This window comes from Osmerus eperlanus, chromosome 2 (genome assembly GCF_963692335.1).
Source record: "Osmerus eperlanus chromosome 2, fOsmEpe2.1, whole genome shotgun sequence".
In the NCBI taxonomy this organism is placed as follows: Eukaryota; Metazoa; Chordata; class Actinopteri; order Osmeriformes; family Osmeridae; genus Osmerus; species Osmerus eperlanus.
The window spans coordinates 10,467,469-10,486,853 of NC_085019.1; the positions used below are offsets into that span (position 1 = coordinate 10,467,469).

General features: G+C 42.9%; 1 protein-coding gene across 5 annotated transcripts in view; it reads right to left on the reverse strand.

Annotated features, from left to right (window-relative positions):
- The window catches only part of cep112 (centrosomal protein 112), a 242,863-nt gene that overhangs the window by 99,356 nt on the left and 124,122 nt on the right, over positions 1-19,385 (reverse strand). For all 5 annotated transcript variants that reach the window (XM_062452773.1, XM_062452779.1, XM_062452765.1 and 2 more), the window contains exons 16-18: positions 15,486-15,565; positions 5,043-5,178; positions 1,439-1,546 (exon numbers count right to left, since the gene is read on the reverse strand). In XM_062452773.1, coding sequence (XP_062308757.1) covers positions 1,439-1,546; positions 5,043-5,178; positions 15,486-15,565 — 324 coding nt within the window. The remainder of the gene's footprint in view (positions 1-1,438; positions 1,547-5,042; positions 5,179-15,485; positions 15,566-19,385) is intronic.

A 19,385-nucleotide genomic window follows, 5' to 3' on the forward strand; every position in this document is an offset into this window, starting at 1 on the left:
TATTTTTCCCAGCTGTACTGTTTTCCAAGTTACATTTACATTTAGCAGACGCTCTTATCCAGAGCGACTTACAGTAACCGCTCAGCCATCTGACTCCATCTGATTTTAACTCAAGATTTTAACTCCATCTGATTTTAACTCAAGTTAAAATCTTTAGACGAGACACTGAGCAGACAACATTGATTAAGTCACAAACTAAAGCCCTGCATCGGAATGAGAACCATGTTTGAGTACATCCAGAAACACATTTAGCAATGTAACAGTAGAGTTGATTCTTCCAATGTCCAATAGTTCTTCATATATTTATATGTGTAGACATTTTAAAGTCATTTTCAGGGATTAAAAGATATAGACATACTGTGATATTCTATTCAGAAACCGATTTGACCCATAAACAGTAGCAATTTTCAGGAAGCAGCTCGGTATATCACTGAATATCGCTCCCAGGACAAAATCGACCATTCTATTTCATTATGCTTCTCACAAGCATACACTTTGAGCTCATATCCAGTTCTCAGAAGTACCTACAGCAATTGGCATGCACTGTAAGTCCATCAACGTCTAGGGAATGAGGGTTTGAAGGTTGTTAGTCACATGTTTAGGAAGCAGTTGTAGTTTTTAATGGAGGTCTTAAAATCAATCTTGTCTTCGACACAGAACGACAATCCAGATTATACACTTATTATGGGTCTGATCTGTTTTCAGTTTCAGCCGTGACAGAATAAACCCAACCCAACTATTCTGATCATCTGATTGGACCATATGGGGAATGGACAGTTATCTATTTCTAGTTAATTGAAAGCAAATCAACAGTGATTGATTTCTTTGTGAAAGTCAATTGTATATACATTGTGTATCTTTGTGAAAGTGCTTCAATTCACAAATATATACAAAGATACTTTAGAAGACACTGGCCATGTCAAAAATGTATTTGTCATAGTCTATTTTAATTTGTAATTGGTGCATGGAATGATAACCTCCGTAAGATATTCTTCACAGTCCCTGAGTCGCATTTTTAAACCAGCTGAAGGACATTTTATTTCTTCAGTCTTGCCCAGAATTCTCACAATCAGATCACTTATATCAGATAATGGGCATTCCAATGGGTTGATTACATTTAGATGTGTATAAAAGCTGATTTTCTATTAGCAAGGTAAGTTGCAGTAAGAAGGAAATTGTTTCTAAATTCCTAATCAGAGTGATGATATGGAGGAGATAAGTCACACAAAGTTTTCAATTGGATATTTTTTGATTATGTTAACACCCAATCTGCTGAATTGAAACCATGTCTTTCAGTATGAGGTAGACCAGGTAGTATGCTGATACAGATATAGAGAAATAGCATTTTCAATGGAATCTAAAAATGGCTGAAACATTCAAATCATTTAGTAGTGTTGCAAAAATAGGATGATTTGAGTGTCAGGACACACACACTAACCTGACGTTCACATCTCTGTTTAATTTCCTCCAGTTGATGGGAGAACTCCTTGGCTTGTTCTTCCCTTAGAGATTTGGAGCGACTCAGGTCCTCCTCCACCTTCTCCATCTATAAACAGAGATGAATATGGCACTTAGAGAACCAAGAGCAGCTCTGAATGTTAAGATTTACTAAGACTTAAGATTTATTAAGACTTAAGTCTGAAAGAATAAGTCAAAGATTATAGGAATAAACACACATTGCACACAGGGTCTTGAACAATAGCACTTCGGTACCATATCATACTATTGCATCTGAGTCTTGAGAGTTGATCATCTTATGTATGGTTTAATGTTTATAGGAAGAGACAACAGGTATACTAAATAACTGACTCTTACTAAGTGAACTATAAGTCAAGAGCAGCAGGTTGTAATAACCAGCAACAACAGCAACAACAACGGTTGCAAATGTCATTTACTGAAAATGGTCATGTACTCAGGCTATGCCGTTCTCTCCTGGTAATGGTTTTGAAATGTGAAACATGTTTAGATGAATCCCCTTAATACGCTCAAAAGCATCCTTTGAGCTAACTGTGTGACTTGAGATTCGATTCCACATGGTGTGTTTAGCTTTGGTACTCTCACCCAAAATAGGGCAGACACACTCCTTTAAATGCGGTCCAACAGCACACATCTGTTCCTAGCACGTGGGCTTAATCCATTTATGATACAACTCCATCACAGAGAGAAACAGAGAGAGGGAGAGAGAAAAAAGGGACAGTAATACAGTGATGGAGAACTAGTGATGGAGAAAGTTAGAGATAGTGACAGAGAAGAAAAAAAGAAACAAATAAATATGGAGATCCTTTTGATGTCCTAAACAACATTAAAGGGAGATCGCAAGATCAACAGAAATATGGAGAAGGTTCGTGAGAAAAAGAGAGAGGGGACGAGGATGGAGGTGAATCTGGTGCCTCTCACCCACAGCTTTGATGTGGGCTGAGGATCAAGGAAGATTGAAGACTGGGCATCCAGGGGCTTGCTGGGCAGATGGAGAGGAGGAGGAGAGAGAGGTGGAGGAGATGGAAGGACACAAGGTAGAACTGAAGGGGGAAGAGGAAGAGAAAGTTACTGGAGAGCTGGATCAACCGCATATAATTCACATGCAAGCCTCTGTCCACACACTTGCAGACACCTAACCCTATCCATATTCCAGCCCACAGCATGCCAATAATTACTGTATCGACACATACTGGTATGAGCTAATTAATGTATCACATCCACCCACTTCTGAAATGTACAAACCTTGATGTGCCGTCAATAAAGCCCACATACAAGCACCCACTCAGAACAATGTCTATGCCCAAAAGTATTTCACAAAAGCCTGACAGAAATCACCAGCGCAACTACACAGAGTGAGTTTACAGCCAAGTCTCTATTGATTTGAAATCTCCCAATAAGCATCTGCCCACACTCTGCCAAATGTCAAACAAGGACCAGCAAAGCAACCAATTACCGCACGGTGTGGCTGTTCTGTACCCCCAACCCCATCCCCCCTCCCCTCCTGGATCTATCACGCCCACTAATGCTGAACTGTGGGTTGCATATTTTAGAACAGCACTAATCTAAAGTTCAGCTGCTTACTGATCACAGAACAAGAGCTTCTAGTTATTTCGTTTTTTATTTGGACTGGTTGAAATGCACAACAGCAAAAACAGGATTGTTGCATTTGTGTGTGAGAGATAATTGATAAGGCAATGTTTCATACTGATATGGAGTCAGGGACATTATTGAAAATAAATTGTGAGAGCACAGAGAGAGGTAGGGAGAGCAAGGTAGCAAGGTGTCTGTCTTAAAGAAAGTAAGAGCGAGAGAGAGCGAGAGAGAGCGAGAGAGCGAGGGAGAAATAACGAGACAGAGGAATCAAGAGTGTCGCCAGCGTGGCGCCTGTGTGCATCTGTGGCCAGGCTGTGTGTCCTCAGCAACGGGGAATCTGTGTGTGTATGTGCGCAACGCAGCCTGCAGTCATCTGTATTGTCTTGGTTTGAGTGCTGTTTGTCATCCTGTCTCTGTGGTTGGTGAAAGATTGGGAGAAGAATATATGTGCACCATGTATCTATGAAAGGATGCACAAGTGAGCATAGACTATGTTCTGATTGTGCATTTGTATGTCTGATCATATGTGCATATGGCTGGCATTATGTTTGTGCTAGCATTGTGCATGAGCAACTGTAGAATTGTGTGTCTGCTAGCATTGTGTTTGTGCTACGATTGTGCACATGCTACCATTGTGTATAGCGTGCTATACGCTTTATGTGACACGCTCATTTCACAGTTTTTCTTACAGAAAGAGCAGATTGCAAGCTTTCAAATGATGCATCATACAATCAAAATAGTTGAAGAAGATACCCGTATCTGAATGTTGATAAACTAGGAAAGCTCTTGCCCAAATATTCGGCTTCCAAGTACCTTTTCACGCTTTAAGAGAGGTGTGATTGTTTTGTGTTAATCATTAGAAGCGTTGAGTGCCGGTTATTTAACCACAGTGAAGAAAATAAAAATAAAACTATATTCGCACTCAATCAAATTCCAGGATCCTGCTTATCCTAGATGTGGGTTTTTACACCCAGTATTTTTGTACTGACTACATTGCATTGTACCTGGCCCGATTATGGTTCAACTTGTTGGTGCAAATCGCATCTTTCGAAAACAGCCTGAAAGAAAAATTCATCCTGTGCACAATGCAATGCCCGAGATTAGCTTTTTCATTCTATTTAGTCTGTAGATGTAGGCTAAAACGAACGTATGACAAAAATGTATGCCGAACACACAGAAGGTATGCTTGAAAGCTGACACAAACTACTTGTGAAATATTATATTTAAGGGTATGATGAAAAACTTGATGTCACACTGCTGAAATGATGGAGATACAATTATGGGTTACAATTATGGAACTATCTGATTGAAAAATGAATGTCTCAGTTATTCCTTATATTATACTCTAAGTTGTATTATTGGAAATTTGATGCTAAGCTGTGACTGATTATGAACAATAGAAGTGTGGGACATTGGTTTTAAAGGAGGATGGGGAAATACCACTCAAAGGAATGCAGAGGCCTAGCTGTAAATTAGGACATACATTTATGGCCTAGCTTATGGAACTCCTACAAGCCAAGTTTGAAGCTGTCGAACCCAGGTCAGGCCTAGGTCTGTGTCTAGGGGTTTTCTATGTTTATAAAGCATGAGCATCCCATACCAATTAGAAGAAAGTCGATGTGTGTACACCCAACAGGGGCCTGGACATGGTCAGATTTATGTAAGGACAGAGATGCCAACGTAGTACAGCTTCTGTAATCAGAAACCCTAGTACAGGAGCCAATTGGGTGACAAAGCGTAGAAATTGTCACCAACAGAAAGGTACCAATAGCAAAATTGACACAAACAATAGGAAGAAAATATAAGTTAATGTCCGGAGAAAACTTGCCAGTCTGCTCTTGGGAGCACACTCACCTGGATACTTTTGTCACCCTGTGTCTGAATAAAACTTTTGCCAATTCACTACTTGATTAGGAGGGGGGATGGGATCGTACTTTTTGTGTGTACCGTACTTTGTGTTTGTAACTAACCTGCAGTTTCATGTCTGCGTAGGCCTTCTCTGAGCTGAGCTCGACTTGTTTCTTCAACTGCTCCAGAGCACTCTCAGCCTGCTGGGCCTGCTGTCTCTGACTGTCCCTCACTCTCTCCAGCTTCTCCTCCTTCTCCCTGAAAAAACACACACACATTAACACTTCTGAACATAATAATCGACATACAGACAGGTAAAACTTACAACCAAAGAACCAATGACCACACCGGCACAAGAAACAAACTATACTGTATAGTGTCAACATTTTACCTCTGTGTATTGTCTTACACAGCAGTCAGGCATAAAAATATATCTATCAAGCTAGCTAGCACATTGCATGTACCGTGCAAACAAAATATGCTTATCTACACAATTTCTTTACACAATTCGTTATTTTTTTTGCCAGAGATATTCCACATAATGAATTAACCAAATATGCAGACAAAAATCCACTTAAAGGCCACATTTTGCAAATCTTGCCTTCTACCACAATGCATTCAGTTAAACAAATACTAGCCCCACATCAGTATCCATGAGAAATGTACTTCTGAAAATATGCAACGGCTCATGGGTAATCGATAGATGTGTCTCCTTCATATTTTAATCCTAGCCTATGGGTGTTCCCTCTGGAGAAGTGTGGCTGGATCCAACAGATTTAGTGAGCAGGGGGGATAGCTGAAGGCTTGACAACTATGTTGGGAGGTACCGGTGTGCGGGGCTGTCACGGCAGAGCAGGTCTTTAGTTAAGGATCACACTACAGAGCTGACAAGACAGCTGGCAGACAAGGCTGCTGTTAGCAGGAGCAGGGTGCACTTGTGAGTTGAGTGAGAGTGTGAGACAGATAGAGGGGGAAAAAGAGAGAACCTGCGTTTTAGAAAGGAAGAGAGGCAAGACAAGCCTTGTGCTTGGGTCCTGAGCAATATGCCTGTGCCCAGTTCTCAAGATATATTGAACTACAGACAAACAAGCAAACATACACACATAGATTCCTGCCTTTTTAGTTAGATTCATGTGACGATGCACCGTTTAAGTGTACACATAAACTGTAACTCCTGACTGACAATTATTTTCCCACCTCCTCTAATACTCCGGATGATCATGTGTACTGTGTGTGTGTGTGCAATTACTCCCAATAGACAAAAACAAGGGAGGAGGATTCATTTTACCCAGAGGGCAAACAACAATAAGCCAATTATAATGGAATAAATACTGCAACTAAAGATATTATTTCAAACTTTTAAAGCTTGGAGGGCAAAGAGGTCAAGACATGGGCAAATGTATGTGTGTTTGTGTGGGTGGGTGGATTATAGCATGCATGAGTGTGTGTGTGAAGTGTTTGTGTCATCTATACGTAGTAAAGATAATTGTCTAAACAAATGTACGTAAATGTAAACAAGCATACATTCAAATGTATTTTAAATCAACAGGGCACAGTCCCATCTAGACTGGTTCATTGCTAATGCTCCAGGAAGAACACACTCCATGAGGCATAAGGTGTTTGCATGCGTGTGTATGAGTGTATGACCATAAAGAGTTCTAAATTTCATAGTTTATAAATCAGGATGTGGTACGGTGACACAGCCATAAAAGCATGGCAGTCACACAACCAAGCCTCTCCTTGAAATCTAAAGGTGTTTTGTCTTTGTTAAGATGCTGTAAAGATGTATTTAGAAGAAAAATAGAACAGAACAGAAAGAGGAAAAATAGACCATCCTTTTTTCTCTATGCTTCCTCATTTCATGCTCCACCAACCAGCAGATGAAAACAACATCAGGAAAAGCAGGAAGCAGAGAAAAAAAGACAGGCAGAAAAAGAATATGAAGACATTTGTTTCTCTTCGTAACGCTTGTTCTCTTTGTAATTTTGGTCTCATGTCAGACATCAAAAGATGGAGATTTTTTTTCTCCTCCCCAAAATGTTGTGTACTTTTAAATTATTAATCAGCCTTAAAACATTACTGGCCTCAGGCCTAAGCCAGACTCACAAAGATGTGGAGCAAACCTGCGCAAAAAAAAGACAGAGAAAAGTTGGAGAGAGAGATTAGAGAAAGGGGAGAGATGCTTTAGAAGAAGCCGGGTCAATGGCTTCCAAAAACAACCCAAGAGAAAAGTTCAGTGCATTGCGAACCAGTTTCGCCACTGAACGGCCCGTGTGTTATAGAGATGTGAGATGACCCTTACAGTACCTCACACTTGACTTACATTACTAAAAGGAAGGATTTGGTCTTAGTGTGTAGACTGTAGAGAGCTCCATGTTGAGTGAAATTGTCCTACTAGAAGCACAAGAATGAACCAGAAGAAACTTGACTTTTCAAACGTGTGTGTGTGTGAACAGATAAAAAAAAGCTGCAGACAGTCTGTCACCATCAATCACAGACTTAGGGGGTGAGATGAGAGGACAAGAAAAAGATTGAGGGAAGCCTGGTGGAGAGGGAGGAGTAGAAAATAAGAAAAAATAATAAGGGGGGGGGGGGGGGGGGGAAGCAGCTCTTAGTGTCCCAGTGTCTTTAAATGGCTTTTGGTCAGAGAAGTGGAAGGAGCTGAGACTCAAATTAGAGATGTGCCCTTAGCCAAAGAGGAAATTCTCTCATCCCTCCATCTTAGAGGGCTGCTTAGAGGGGGGAAAGAGGAGAGGAAGAGAGCGAGTGTTTTTAGAAGAGGGGGAGGGAGCTTCCAGCCTCACCACATGCTAGACAGGAGGTCCGGGGATCAAGTTTTTTCAGACCTCAGAAACCACATGACGCTTTGTGCCGAGCAAACACACACAAGTACGCACGGACACACACACACGTGCACAAGCACATAAACAGACCATTCCATAGCTGTGTGCAAGTTATCTTGTGTGTCGATAAGCCATTCAACATAGAAACAGAATGTGCTGCATCTGAGTGGAATGCAACAACAAGGCAAATACGCTAAAACACATACTCACGCTCAAACACACACATGCTGACCCAGAAATGGGATGTTCATCCCTATGAATGGTTTCCAGACTGTTCCAGAAGAAAAGCCAGTGTCTGTGTGTGTGTGTGTGTGTGTGTGTACGTGCACGTCTGTGAGCTCATCCCCAAAAAATTATAACGAATCCATCACATCAAAGAGGCCCCGGAAAAAGGGAGAACACATAAAAAGAGAGCAAATGCAAAACTGAAATACTCGACGGCATGAAACTGCTTTTTCATCCCCCTCCCCAGAGAGAGAGAAAAAAGAGAGATAGAGGGAGAGAGGGGGGAGGAGGTAAAAGCAAGCTCTGAGACTTGAAAAATGCACATGCAAATATGCCCAATTCAAAAACAGCTATAGCTGTTCTAGTGGTCAGATATTTGGTTTCTGACCGGAGACTGAATGTGTGAGAGAAAGGGAGAGGGGGATGGGGGTGTTAACTATAGGAGAATAACTTGGAACCTTATTTGTATGTTCTCCGGATTGTACTCAGTAATGTGAATGACTAATTGATATGGTCATCATGTTGTATATGTGCAAACATATACAACATGATGATTTTTTGATGATTTTTTTTCAAGTCAAGTGATTTCCATGAAATCACTTGACTTCCTTTGTGCATATCTTTGTCTGACAGGTCTTGGTCTTGATCCCATCTGTGCTCTGTAATTGTGAGAAGGGACACACTTTTTGTTAGTTGGAAGTCAAATCCAGTACCAATCTAATTAGTTGGGGACTAACCTTGCAATTCAGACCTGGTCAGGTCTATAGTATTGAGTTGGTGACTAACCCCTTTCAAAACAGATATTTGCATGTGGCCACCAAGGCATTTCTCCTATTGACTCCTGAAGGCCTCTGTGTTCTCCTAGATCCATACTGTACCTCCACCACCACTACGTCCTGTTGTTCCATCCCTGGTCAGCACTCCTAGTTCCTCCACCACCCCACGGCTTCTACAGCACACCTGAAAACCCACCTGCTTTACATAAACTGGGAGGCGAGTGATAGAGGGATGTGGAGGGGCTGGGGTGGGAAGAGATTCCAGATTCCCAAATCCAGAATAAAACACAACAATGTGCAGGGAGGGTGGGGGTGTCTTGGCGTTCTTCATGACATCTTTACTTGTTTTGTTTCATTACCCATAAAGTTGATATCTGCTGGTGTTAAATTGTAATTTGGAGGTCATTGTCGCGAAGGCAGGCCAGCTCGGCAGATAAGCTAGCCCTTTGGTTCTTTCTCTCCTCCTCTCCCTCTCGCATCTCGCCATCTCTATTCTAACATTCTCTGATGATCTGAGGCACTACGGATGAAAGGGGGAAGAGAAACTTTCTTTCTCTGACGGCTTTGTGGTTCTTTATGTCGTTGCTATAGTAACGTGGACGTGGATATCAAGCAGATGATGCAGTGCTAATTTGCATAGCGGTGTAGGGAGATCTTTTCTCTTTGCAAAGACCGACTGGATGGAGAAAATACAAGTGTACCTCACAGTTCACCTACCCTCAGCATGTCCCCTCTGTGATAACAAGCCAAACTTAGCACAAATACAAATCTGACACTTGCTCAGAAAGTGTAAATACCCATATTCCAAAACACAAATGGTCACATATGCACCCACACAAAAGCATTCTTCGACTGTAAAATACTGATCAAGCTGATTCCAAACATTGTAGACGCCAGAAAGACACCACCTGTACTCACAACCGTTCTCAGGCTTCAAAGATGTCTCACCAGTCTATTCATAGATGCCACCTACGTCATTTCCAAACAGACCGCCGCCATATGCACGACCGATCTCGCCCAGTATAGCCGCCCACACTGCAAAATTTCAATTTTAGGCTACGATCCTTATTTGTTACCCCCAGTTTTCTTTTGTCCCTTATTATCTGCCCCAGGCTTGCCCCAATTGGCTTTCCATGACAGAGCTATAAACATTTATCTTGTGCATAACCCCTCCCCATACAGTGGGGATAGCTTGAAGGCTTTGGATGCTTTTCAATATGCTGTGGCTGGATGGGTGAATGAGGTGAAAGTGCGGCACCTGGCCACCAAGGACTTATATTTAATAATGGGAAATTTAAGTATTATATAAAAAAAATCAAATGTATGATTTTGGTGGTAGTTTACTCTGACTAGGTAGCGAGTTGTTAGCTAAGTGGCTAACAGCTAGCTAGCACTAATCTTAGAGCCACTTAGCTCACAGCTGTCATTAATCTGGACAATGTTCTTTAGTGTCAGATGCAGGGCTTGACATTAACTTTTTGAGGCACTTACGTTCCATGCACAAAAGTCACTTGTCCGAGATCTTTAAAGATCCTGTAAAGTGGAATTGAAAACGAGTTTTAAGTTCATCACACCACAGAAGAATGTGTTGTTAACTACCCATCCAAATTCGAATGAAAAAAAAACACAGACAAGAATGTTAAATTAGGCTTTGAAATCGTGAGAAAATCAGCAGTCTTCTCTGCTTGAGACTGGGGGGCGTGACGCCTGAAGGAGCTGAAGCTCCGCCCCCTCGCTGGAAGGCACCGCCTGTCTCGAGTACCTACGACCCAGATAATTTATTTGTTCAATGAGTGAAACATACAGATGCATTTAAATGAAGCTTGTTCCCCTGAGCTGTAACACAGGAGTAAAAATGGACACCAGAGACAGCAGACAGTGAGCTCTCCAACTAGGCTACTTCTAGCACATAGCTACCATTTCACCAAAATACCATCATTCTACACCAAGTAATATCAAGTTAGCGGTTTGCACTAACTCATAGCAGAGATACCTCTGGAAAAGGTATCTAGTATAATTAAAACAGGCACACAGAACTGAGTGATGAACTGCTGGCGGCGGTGGATGGTCCAGGTGCGACCGGAGGAGGAACGGCCGGGAAGGCGATGCTCGGTACGGCTCCGCACTGCAAGAGAAGCCGTGTGTCCGTGAACCCCGTCGGTCTTTGGTCCATGTTAAAACTATCCGCCGTAAAATGGTCACTGCAGAGGTGGCTGTTGGAGTTGATGCGAAGCTTTCCATCAGCGTAGCTCTTCACAAAATCAATCCACCTATTTTTCCTATGGAAATTAAATAGCGTTGCAGCGCAGCTGAAGTTCTTGCATCCAGGGAAGATGCAGTTGCGGGTGGAGGGAGACATCCTGAAGCTAGCTGATGTAGGCTACAATAACAATACCGCAGGAGTCGTAACTGAAGTGGAGTTGGAGGACCTCTTATGCAAATGGGCTCCAGGCTTTTATACTGTTTCACCGGTTGAGAGGAGGAGCCATGCAGTGATCTGACGTAGATCGGTCAAAGTGACGTAGATCGGTCATTTTTTGGCGGAGAAACTGTTCTACGGTCTAACTCGCGCTTTGCACATGCTTTCAGGAACTAATTTCACACGTATATAATGTACTGTGAAGCAAATCATGGCATTTACTTTACAGGATCTTTAAATAGTCTCACCTAGTGAAACGGGCAAAACTAGCCTGGCTAATGGAGGTCGCTTTCTCAGGCAAATGACGAATGAAACAGGCTCGGTTAAAGAAATCCAAGATTTTGGCTATCTTCGGCAGGCTCGTATCTACAAAAAGCAAGTCCTCCCTGATGTTTTAGGTGTAGAATTGAGTGAAAAACAACATTGTGAACACTGCCAGTGAGCGCCCGAATCTGACTCTGAGGCTAACATCAAAACAGTGTAACGGGAGACCAAGACATGGCTGCCTCCTACTATGCGGGCAACGCATTCTCACTCAAATTTCAAGACTGTCGTGACCCAAATCAAAATTCTGATGCTATAGATCAATGGGGAATCGCGTTCTCTCTTAAAGGCTGTCCTCCTCAACCTTTTTGATGCAGAATTCACAGAGATGAAATTATCAACTTCACCGAAACACAGAGTAAAAAAAGCTAGCAACTAGTATCAATTGGTTAATAGATGTAATGAGTGGCACTGCACATAACGTTAAGTAACATGCCATTTTATTATGTTTGAGGTATAACTTGTCCAGTGGCGCAAGTACATTTCTCTTCCACTTGTCCTACAAAAAAGAACACTTGTCCCGGACAAGCGGATGAGATGTGTCGAGCCCTGAGATGTGTTTATACTCATTGGAAGAACATGAAGGGAAACGAGGCCTACGACTCCAACTATTATTATGCTATCCATTACAACAATAGTAGGAGAATTAGCCTTTAGTCTTTTGGTATAGAATGAAATACCAGTCCGGGGTTCCTCTTTCGGCTGTCGTTGCAGCCAACTGCACGACATATTGCAGGCATGACTGAGACCAAGTTGGTCGGTAAGATAGCGGCGCAAAGCTACAGTGACGTCATGTGAATCAAATGAATAGTCTACAGACAGCATATGGCACAGGGAGGGCCCGCTGAGCAGTTTAAACTAGTTTAATATCATTTCTCATCCTCCCAACTCCCCTCCCGAACGTGTGCGGACACACACACACAGACACAAACTTTATGTGTGCAATCTCAAACTGACTTTGAAGTTCTCCTGGATCGCCTTGAAGGGGCTGTCAGTGTTGCCACGGCAGCTGGCAGGTAGCAGACATCACACCAGTGTGCGTAAGTGAGTGTGTGTGTGTCAGACGGAGAGCTTAATTAGCTAAGCATCCATGTGACACTTGCCATTTCTCCCTATTTAACTCTAATGAGAGAGCGAGCATCTCTTTACTGATGGGTGGATGATTTATGCACAGATCAATCTGCTGTTTCGGTATCCTTGCTGGGGGGGGCCAACTGACAGACAATAAGAGAACAGTCGTTAAATGTCATTTAGCATTTTCCACAGTACATACCACACTTTCAAAGGAAAATCCATGCATGCCAGTTCACCCGAAAAGGAACGGGACTTATTCCCCAATCAAATTCCCCCTTATAAGTAAGGCTGACTGAGAACATTTTCAACCCTCGCAGCATCAGATCCATTTTAAAAGCCAGATAAACAAAAGTTATAATCCGTCAAAACACCTCTAACCTCTATGCCTCTAACCACTGATAAGGATAACAGCAGATGCCAAATCCCCATCCTCTGTATACCAGAAGTGATTTTCACTAACCCCCTAAAGCCCTACATGGCTCAACAGGCACCAGAGTGTGAAAACTGTTGGCCTGGGTTCAGGTCTTTTGGATTGGGCTGAGTTTGGCGTTTAATTGCACAGAACCCATTTTGACATGCGTCTGAGAGACTGTAATCTGTGTGTGACCCGGTCCTGTGGTATTGTGGGGTATTCATTACTGGCCAGGAATGGTATGCCGGCAAGGTACTGTAGGTCTGGGCCCCAGTGCAGAGTACAGAGGGGAAGGAGGAAGACAGAAGAGGGGTGGAGAGCAGAGGAGGGGTCTAAACTGTTGTTTTGAAGAGAAGAAAAGTGTGTGAGTAAGTGGTTGTGTGTGTGTGTGTGTGTGTGTGTGTGTGTGTGTGTGTGTGTGTGGTAATATAAATCAGGTTGCCGTGTCATTCCAGAAGTTCATAAAATGGTTTGTGCCGCAGGGTCTCAGATGTTTGTTAGGGATGCCTCTGGGACTGGGTGGACTGGAGAGGAAACACAACTCCGGTAAGTTAGCCAGCAGTAACCAATAACATTGTAGGGGAGGGCTCCAGGTGACATAATCAGTTGAGGCCAATGGGAGGGGGGGATGGTTTTTGAGTTGTTAAGTAGTTAAACTCGGCTGCAGTGTTTGATGAAAATCTCGCTGTTGGGATAGATGGGTGGAAGGCTGTGGTGGGAGGTGGGGCAGAGTAAAAGAAAAGGGCATGGAAAGAAAAAACACCTTAAAGTAAACTATTCTCTTCCTCTCCAATGAACATAAAAGAAAAGCCCAGGTATCTGATCACTAGTTTGAGAGAACATTCCCTAATGTGAAGCTTGTTCACATTAGGGAATGTTCTCTCAATCATCCAGTTGTTGAAGCAACAATTGTCATTTTTGCCTCTCTCTCTCTCTCTCAGACAGAATCTGCATTGACACCCCTCCCGTCATCATCGTAACTACCCCCCACGCCCCCGTCCACCCGTCCACCTGGTTCAGCAGGATAAGAGCTCAGTGCCTGTTGTGGAGCTCTGTTTTGCTTTCCTATGCAACCATGCCCCATCCCAAACCCTATTTCCAGCTTGCATAGAATAATGTACTGGAAGCCTACTCCCATCGTACTTCCTTCCTTGAGAAGACACGCAGACTCTCTCTCTCTCTCTCTCTCTCTCTCTCTCTCTCTCTCTCTCAACTCTACATCTGAAAGAGGCACTGGCCACCATTCATTCATGATATATTCTAATTTCTCAAAGACTTCTCAGATGTGACAAACTTACAGCCACCGCTCCTCACATACTACAGTGTGTGTTTTTTGAAACACATAGGGCCCTATTTTAACAATCTGAAACGCAAGTATCAAAACGGCGGGATAATTGACTTGGCACTTGGCGCAAATCTAAAATGGGTTGGTCTGAAGTAGCTACATTACTAATGGGTGTGGTTTGGGAGTAACGTGCAATAAACCAATCAAAGCGTAATCTCACATTCCCTTTAAGAGCAGGCGCGCTTGTTCCATGGCGAATTGTTATTATAACGGCGGATTTGCCAGGCGCACGCCAGGATCGGTTCACAGCTGAGGAGACCGTCGTTCTCGTCAGGGCCGTAAAAGATAGAGAAGCGACATTGTATGGGAAAGGCAGAGCAGTTTTCTCATTGCACTAAGTTGCCCACTCATGCTGCTCATTCAAATTCTTAGTCTTATTTTTACAAATATTTTATTTTTTTAATTGTTATATTTTTTAATTGTTTAGTTCTTAGAATTTGTTTAACCATTGTACTTTTTTACTTCATTTAAAACCTGTATATGTTTATTGTTTGCACCTTCCTGCCACAGTAAATTCCGTGTTTGTGTAACATACATGGCAAATAAACCAAATTCGGATTCTGATTGGGATGGGAGAAGAAACCCACCCAAATTAGCTTTGGTTAAACAGGCGTGGGAGGAAATTGTTACAAATCAGGTTCACATACATAGAGATTTCTCATGAAAATCTTTTTAACCATTGACATGAAAGAAATGTAACACAGCCATACAATAAATCAAAACAATGTAGCTTCGCAGGAAGAAGACACTGGCCTCGCGTTTTCTCCTGGTCTGTGGCGGAATTGTTTTTCTGAAACTGCAAAATAGCACAAGGGAACGTTTGCGCCGGAACACGCCTCCTTTTTTCGCTGAACCGCCCCCGGGAGCGCAAGGTCATTCCCTAATTTATAGACGTGCGTCTGTGGAGGGAAAAGTCTGCTTTGCGTCGAGTGCAAACTAGGAATGATACTTGCGTCGTTGACAAAGTCAATTGCGCTGGGTGCAAGATAGGGCCCATAGGGTGCTTTGTGGTCAAGTATTAACAGATATGTCTGTGTCACAACTCTACTGTCACTGTGAGGGCTCAAGACTAGTAAGAACACAGCATCAGGTAGCATACGTATCTAACTATGGGCGAGGTAGCATACGTATCTAACTATGGGCGTACCTGAGGGACTCTTCTAGGTTTGCTATCCTTTTCCTGGCTTCAATTCTCTCCTTCTCTGCCTCCATGTGGAGGGAACGCACCTGTGAAAGAGTGAGGGAATGAGGGAAGGAGAGAGGGAGGAAGGGAAAGAAGGAGAGTGATAGAAGGAGGGAGGTAGGAAAGGAGAGAGAAGGAGGGAGGGAGAGAATGAAGGAGGGAAGAAGAGAAAGAGGGAGGGCAGGAAGAAGAGAGGGAGGGAAAGAAAGAGAGATAACACATCACTCAGAGAGACTCTCGGCCCCATGACCTTCACCACCTGGGTGACTCTTTATCTCATCATCATCGTCATCGTGGACCTATTTTTCCCTGAAGCCTTCTGGCACAAGATAGACAAACGCAATATGGGCATGGGTGTGTAGACTTGTGTGTCTCTCAAAGTCAACACAATGTCCTTTGCCTCCTGAAACTAGACCAAATCTAAACCTGAAATGGACTTCACCTTCGCTTTATTGGAACAACCCCAGGTGTACCAGAGCCAGAGCCCAGATGTGCCAGGCCCCCTGTAACATCCCCCCCCCCCACCACCACCACCACTAACACACGCACACACTTTATGACTGCCCTTCATCCAGGGCCTTTGAAGCAGAAGATGGTCCAGATGTTTGGGGGTTCAAGATCTTATAACCCAATCTTCACCTGCCGAGACCCCATTGATGCCAAACAGTAAACTCATAAAGCAGGCACTCTTGCCTTCTCTCTCTCCTTGTCCATTTGTCTCTGGTTTGGGGGGGGGGGGGGGGTTCTGAGGTTAAATGAGGTATACAATCCCACACAGGAGCCCACAGTGTGGGTCAACCCTAGCCCTAGCCACAACCCTAGCCCTAGCCCCAACCCTAGGGTTGAGCAATCAAAGACGCTATACAACAGGTCAACACACTTATTGTCTTCTTTAGGCTCCCATCACTGTCCTCAGTTTTCTTCACTGTTCTTAAACACAAACATGTGCAGAGAAGAGACACAGGCACTTACAGTTGCAATCAGAAATATTCATCCCCCTCACTTCAAAATACATTATAGTGATGTGGATTAAAGATTATGACAATAAATGACAAAGAAAACTCATTAAACAACAACAAATATTTACTGATACATAAACTCCTCAAAAAAAGTTCGGAAACGTTATTTAGGTCGATTATTCCTCCCCTTCAGTATTTTATATTGTTGGAAAGCCTGATTAGTCACCTTTACAACAAGGTACAACTTGTAAGGATCGTGCATTCGTGGAACGAGCAACACAGCTAACCGTGTGGGTAGCGGCTCCAAAAAATTTGCCAAAATCCCCTGCAATATTCTTCTGTTGGTATTCACTCTCGTTTTGAGCTTCAAGTGGGATCAGCTTGGGCGTGCTGTACGTGCCAGAATGACCAACGCAAACATGTTGGCTGACTTACGACAATCCTGGTTGAGGAATGGGAGGCCATCCCACAGCAGTGTGTGACCAGGCTGGTGACCAGCATGAGGAGGAGGTGCCAAGCTGTTGTGGCTGCGTATGGATCTTCCACACGCTACTGAGGTCCCTGACAGTGTAAAATGAATAAAGTGTAAAAATGGCCAATATGTGTTGTTTTTTCCTTATTACTGTGAGAGAGTGTGAGATACTGCAGGGGATTTTGGCAAAAATCTTTGGGCTGTGTTGCTCGTTCCAAGAATGCACGATCCTTACAAGTTGTACCTCGTTGTAAAGGTGACTAATCAGGCTTTCCAACTATATCAAATACAATACCAATTTGTATTATTGAAGGGGAGGAATAATCGGCCGAAATAACATTTCCGAACTTTTTTTGAGGAGTGTATTTGAGTTATTTTGACAGCAGAAGTTGACTTAACTTTGAAGTTCAAATGAAATATTTAACTATTTTAACACGTGCAGTATTATTCAACCCCCAGCTTCAGTACTTTGTGGGGCATCCTTTAGCTTTTATAACTTCTAACAAACGTTTTCGGTAGGTGCTGACAAGTTTCTTTGTCACGGCCACAGCCGTGCCCCCCTGTTGTTTTTGGTTTTGCCCTGTCCTAGTGTTTCCCTGTCATTGTCTTCACCAGTGTCTCGTTCTCATTAGCGTCATTGTGTCCACCTGTGTGTCGTTTGGTTCTGGGTATTTAGGTTTCTGTTTTGTGTCCAGTCTTTGTCTTGTCATTACTACTACCCATGTCCCTGTGAGTACCTTAGCTGTTTCCTGTTTTTTGAGTAATAAACCCTTTGTTCTACCATGCCTCGCATCTCTCGTGCATTTGGGTCCTACCCCACCTCTCAGCAGACATTCTTACACCTCTCTAAATCTTTGCCCATTCTTCATGTGCCAAAGCCTCTAGCTTTTTGATGTTTGATGGCTTCCGTGCTGCAACTGCCTTCTTTAAATCTTACCAAAGATTTTCAATCTGATTTAAATCTGGTGACTGAGCAGGCCACTCCACATTCCAGGATCTTTTTCTCAACCAAGCTTTGGTTGACTTGGAGGTGTGCTTGGGATCATTGTCTTGCTGGAAAGTCCAATGATCACTAAGGTTTAATTTGTCAAGAGAAGGCATTACGTTTCTCTTTAAAATGGCCTGGTATTTCTGGAAATCCATGCCAGGTACACAATAAAGATTGCCAGTTCCTTCCACAGAAAAACAGCCCCACATCAATGACCCACCTCCATGCTTGACCGTGGGATGGTATTATTCTGGTCATAAGCCTGGCCTTTCACACGCCAGACAAACCGCTGGTCCATATGTCCAAATCGTTCCAGTTTGGTTTCATCAGTCCATAGAACTGTCTCCCAAAACGCTGTAGTCTTATCCAAATTCCTCCTGGCATATTGTAGTCAACTTTTGATGATCTTTATGGTCAAGAGTCCGGCCATGAAGTCCTTGTTTATTCACTGCACGTCCTATAGTTGCCACTGAAGCACTTGTACCAGCCTTCATCAGGTCATCCTGTAGGTGTATTGTACACACAACTTGGTTGTTTTGACTAAGTTGCTAAGGGCCCCTTGATGAAATGTTGGTCTTTTTTCCACGGCCAGGCAGGTTTGCAGCTGTTCCATAAGTTTTAAACTTCCTTATAATGCTCCCAACAGTGTCTCTAGCAATATTACATGTTTTGGACGTCTTCTTATACCCAAGGCCCTTCAGGTGTGATGAAATAGTCTCCTCTCTCAGCTTTTGTGGAAGCTCCTTTGTCTTTCCCATGATTACAACCTTGAATACCTTCATGGGTGGGGTTTATATATGCATCATAGTTGAAGCAAATGAAGGATCGTTATAGAGTTCCCAAAGGCTTAATTACGTTTCAACTCCGCTTTAGGCCATAAAAACTGTCAAACAGCTTTAAAAACAACAATATTGTATAGGGGTTGAATAATTGTGACATGGCTATCTTAAAAATTATATATATTGTTACACACAAAGACTACATCATGCATTTTCTGTGTTGATTTTATGTATCACTCAACTCATAAAGAAGTCATCCGAAGCAGAATCGTGCTCTTGGAAAAAAAATTAATTGATAAATCCTTAAAATCTTTGGGGGGTTGAATTTTCTGATTGCAACTGTACATATGCCTGTAACCTCCTCCTACCCAGCCACCATTCCCCCAGTGTGTCCACCCTCACCTCCGACTGTTAATCACAGCCTTATCTTTACAGCCTGGGACATGGAAATATCAAAGGGACCTACCAGGACCATGTAGCTTTCATCTCCACTTGACCGTGGTCTGTTAGTCAAAGAGCATTTCAAATGGACCAGAATTTCAAGTTACTTGGGTTGAGTTACACAGATATTTGGGTGCTAGGCTAGGCTACCACATTCAACCAGTACTCAGCAGTGTATATGGTGTATATTGTATGGTAGAGCTGGAACAATGTCAAGTTTGTTTT